This window comes from Loxodonta africana, chromosome 18 (assembly GCF_030014295.1).
Source record: "Loxodonta africana isolate mLoxAfr1 chromosome 18, mLoxAfr1.hap2, whole genome shotgun sequence".
NCBI lineage: Eukaryota > Metazoa > Chordata > Mammalia > Proboscidea > Elephantidae > Loxodonta > Loxodonta africana.
Window position 1 is genome coordinate 64,924,960 of NC_087359.1, and position 4,682 is coordinate 64,929,641.

The window sequence follows — 4,682 nt, forward strand, 5'->3', positions numbered from 1 at the left end:
TCTAGAGAAGCAAAACCAGTAAACCATATAGATATATACATATAGAGAGAGATTTATATCAAGGAAACAGCTAATGTGATTGTACAGGCTGGCACATCTCAAGTCCGTGGATCAGGATAGAGGTTTCTCCTGATTCATGTAGCCGCAGGGGCTGAAGAACCCAAGATCGGCAGGTTGGAGAGCAGAGCTCTTGCTCACAGGCTGCAAAGGGTGATGAATCCCAAGATTGGCTGGCAAGACTGCAAGGTTTCTCCTGATTCAGGTAGCTGCAAGGGCTGGTGAACCTTAGATTGGCAGATGGGAGAGCAGGACTCTTGCTCAGAAACCGTGAAGATCCGCGAATCCCAGGATTGGCAGGTAAGCTGCTAGCTCAGGTCCCAAGTACCAGAGGTCAGATAAACAAGAGGCAGCTGCAGGTTCCAGAACTAGTCAAAAGCCTTGGCAAGGAGAGCAGGAAGGAAGGAGGTAGCAGAAGGTGGAGAGAAGAAAGTTGAGGTGGCAGTAAGCTGCCCCAGGCCTCGCCCCTGCCAGTACCACTCAGCAGATTCCATCACGGGGGTGTTCGAATATCAGATTTCAACAGAAAAATGACCACAACGTTATACAACTGCCAAAACATTGAGAATCATGACCCAGCCAAGTTGACACACAATCTTAACCATCGTACCTGTGTATTCAATTTCCTATACTAAATAATTTGGTTGAAAATACTGGGTGTGATTTCTGTTTTCTGACTGGACCTTAAATGACAGACCAGCACATAGTCTTTCCCTGGCCTACTCAATCATGGGGACTTAAGGCTCCAGTATTAACCAAATTTCTTAAGTACATGAAGTAAATTAAACGAAAAACAAAAAAAATATTAGACAGGTCTATAAAACAAACAATAACACACGTACTTCTACGATGTAATTGAGACTAAGTGGACACACCAGCCCAAAGACAAGGAAGAGAAGGCAGAAGGGGGGCAGTAAAGCTGGATGAATGGAAATGGGGAGTCCAAGGTCAAGAAGGGAGAGTGTTGACATGTTGTGGGTTGGCAACTAATGGCACAAAACAATATGAGCATTAATTGGTTAATGAGAAATTAATTTGCTCTGTGAACTCCTGCTGCCACTCAGTTCGACCTGTCAACTTTGCCCTTGATGTTCAGTGCTCCCAGAATGTCGTATATAAACAATTTACTTGTTTTTTCTGGTCTTTTCTGTAAGGGGGACCACAGGATGCATCTGAGTACTCCTCCATCTTGGCCCTGCCTCCCTCACCTAAAGTACTTTAAAAAAAAAATTGTCACAGAGTTGACTTTCACTCATGGCCACACAAGGTGTTACAGACTAGAACTGAGCTCCATAGGGTTTTCTTGGCTGAGTCTTTGAAGCAGGTCACGAGGCCTTTCTTTCACGGTGCCACTGGGTTCAAATTGCCAACTTTTTGGTTAGCACCCAAGTACAAATTTAAAGAATCACTTCAGGACAGCATATTTGGCAGAATCAAAGAAGATAGCTGAGCAAATAATAATTAAGTTGATATGCAAGTTCAGTAATTCTTCTCTGCAGTTTAAGCCACAAATATACATATAGATTCTTAAGATCGTTGTAATTTCACTGATGAAATAATAAGTACCAAGGAGGATAGTATTAAAAAGGAACTGTAGATTCTTAGGAAAACTTCATGCCATGAACTGTAACAACCTGACATTATTCCTCCATCTAACTTAAAGTTAGACGAGGGGAGTTGAACTCCACTACTGTATGAGGGTAGAAAAAAACAAATCAAACCCATAACCACCAAGTCGATTCTGACTTATAGCGACCCTATAGAAGAGAGTAGAACTGCCCATAGGATTTCCAAGGACTGACTGGTGGAGTAGAACTACCAAACTTTTGATTAGCAACCAAGCTCTTTAACCACTGCACCACTATGGCCTGGTTGGAGCTTAGTAAAAAAAAAAAAAAATAGTAGGGATGATTAAATGCAATAGTGCAATAAAAAATGACATTTCAATAGTGACTTATATCCCTAAAAGCATGAGCTTATGTGATATTCTCAACCCTGTGTGGGAGGCAGGACAGACGTATTGTTCCTAATAGGTAGATGTGGGAGCCTAGGTTCATACTTTCTCAACTTTATTCTGTGATTCAGTAGCATAACTGGGGCATGAACCCAGTATTTGTGAACTGCTGCTCTGCCAAAAGGAGCAACAATATGTACAAAGTGTCAGTAAGATGTCTCATCAAAGTATTACAAGATTTTTGAGCAGAAGAATTTTCTGGCTGGAAAGATCAACGATGATTTCTTGGCAGGGAATGACATTGCGGCTGGACTCTTCAGTTCATGTCTAATGGTGACTGCCCTTCCCAATGTATGACCACACATTGGTTATGATGAAATTCTCTTGCTGAAGAGTTTCCCCAAGGCAGCCTTCATGTCACGGTTTCTCAGACTGTAGATGAACGGATTTAACATTGGGGTCACTGCTGTGTACATCATAGTTATCACTGCATTCTTTAGGCTGTAACTGATCAGAGGACGGACATATATGCCCATCACTGTCCCATAATACAAAGAAACAACTGTGAGGTGGGAGCCACAGGTTGAGAAGGCTTTGAGTATCCCCTTAGTGGATGGAACACATAGGACAATGGAAAAGACCCGGATATAGGACATAATGATAAATATTAATGGCAAACAGAAAACACCAGTGGCTAGGTACAACATTTTCACATTAAAGTGGATATCAGAACAGGACAACTTGAGCAAAGAGGGAATGTCACAGTAGAAGTTGGCCACTTCCTGGTTGCCACAGAAGGACAGACTAGATGTAAGCAGAATGTGCGGGAGGGTATTGGCATTTGCAATCACCCAAGACCCAACAACAAGCAGAAAGCAAGACCTCGGGCTGATAATTACTGTATAATGAAGAGGGCGGCTGATGGCTACCACACGATCATATGCCATCACAGCCAAGATATAGCTATCTGTGTTAGCCAGGGCACTCATGAAATACATTTGTGTTAGGCATCCTCCAAAGGAAATGACTTTGATGCCCAAGAGATGGTTTGCTAGCATCTTAGGGACAGTTACAGATGAGAAGAGGATGTCAACAAAGGAGAGATTGGCAAGGAAAAAGTACATGGGATTGTGAAGGCGAACATCAGAATGAATGGCCAAGATGATGAGCAGATTTCCAATCAGTGTGCTGGGGTAAATGAACAGGAAGAGGATGAAGAAGAGATTTTCCTGCTGTTGCTGCCTGGAAATTCCCAGAAGAATGAATCCCAGGGTAGAGGACTGGTTTTCTTCCCTCATGGCTCCTTTAGTATAAAAGAGAGAAGAGTCCAGATTACTAATGAATTTACTGTGTGCAATAGTCATCTTTATCCACCACCTTTGACTACAAAGTTCAGCCACCTCTCTACCTAGGTTTACTAAATCCTGAGGGAGCCAATGTATTGGGGAAAAAATTCCCTGTTGGTTAGTGGGATTAATGATCCGTCACCCCTACACACTCCATTTGCTGAACACTCTGTTAGCCCTCATGGAAAATCAGAAATCTGAGAAAAATGCACTGCATTAATCTATTTTTTGAACATGTACTTATTAAGAATGCACTGATTTTGGAGAAAACGTGGTGAAATGAGGCTTAGTCTCTGCCTTCAGTGCCCTTACAAGTTAATGGAGAAAGCAGAAGTACACATTAATTTTATTAATGATAATGAAAGGACAGCATTTTGGAATCTAAGACAACGGACTCCAGCGTAATGGGTGTGTCAGTAGAAGGACTACCAAGGACAATTAGGAAGTGGTCCAGTGACAAAACTCAGAGTGAGCCAGAGCCCTCGAGGTGACAGACATCTATATTGGTATTGGCCAATTATAAATCACAAAGAGAAAAACCAGCCCAGTGGATTCTCCACCCTCCCATATGTCTCATTTTCAAAGTAGACTTTTGCAACCTCATTTGATAGGTTTTATCTCTTTTCCAAGCCCTTAAATATATGCAATCACAAAGCTTTTCTTCTTGGTTTTCTCCTCCCTTTCTTCATTCCTTCTTTTGGTGACTCATCCAGCTCCACCATGGCTTCAGCTGCCACTTTGCCAATGACTCTGAAGGCTCTATCTGTAGACTTGATCTCTCTTTCCCATATTTCCATGTTCAATCATCCCACCAACATGTCTGACCAAACCCCTTACTCTGCATATCCAACCTAAGTAGAATTGCAAACTTTTGTTGAGGAGGAAAACCACATCTTTTTATTTTTATATCATCCAGAGAGATTATTATGGAGTATTTTTCATTGTTGAAACCAATAAGTTTGTGTTGAATATTTCTTGAGTTGAGTCCAGGTTTATTCCATGGGTTCCACACACGTGAGGTACTTATGGGCACATTCACTCACTTTACGCCTCACCTGTCCATCTGATCTTTTTGATTCTTCATTTGAAATAATTACTACATAGCTCCACTTTTCTGTTATAGTCTCAGTGCTTTAGCTTAGATCATCAACATTTTCTACCTGAAATATTCTAGTGCTCCCTTAACTGTTTGACTATAGTTGTCCACCTCCTTGATCTATCTTGCACTCTGGGACTATAGGGATTGTGGCAGAGACTACTAGGTGCTCACCTAAATCTATGTTATTCTCTGTTTCCTGGACACACTGCAAGATTACATTTCCCAG

The 4,682-nt window shown here is 41.8% G+C and overlaps 1 protein-coding gene across 1 annotated transcript; it reads right to left on the reverse strand.

Moving 5' to 3' along the window:
* Positions 1–2,378: 2,378 nt before the first annotated feature.
* Positions 2,379–3,543, reverse strand: LOC100667049 (olfactory receptor 1A1-like). Its single transcript, XM_003416830.3, has one exon. The coding sequence runs from the start codon at positions 3,373–3,375 to the stop codon at positions 2,380–2,382; it is 996 nt and encodes a 331-aa protein (XP_003416878.2). The 5' UTR covers positions 3,376–3,543; the 3' UTR covers position 2,379.
* Positions 3,544–4,682: the final 1,139 nt, after the last annotated feature.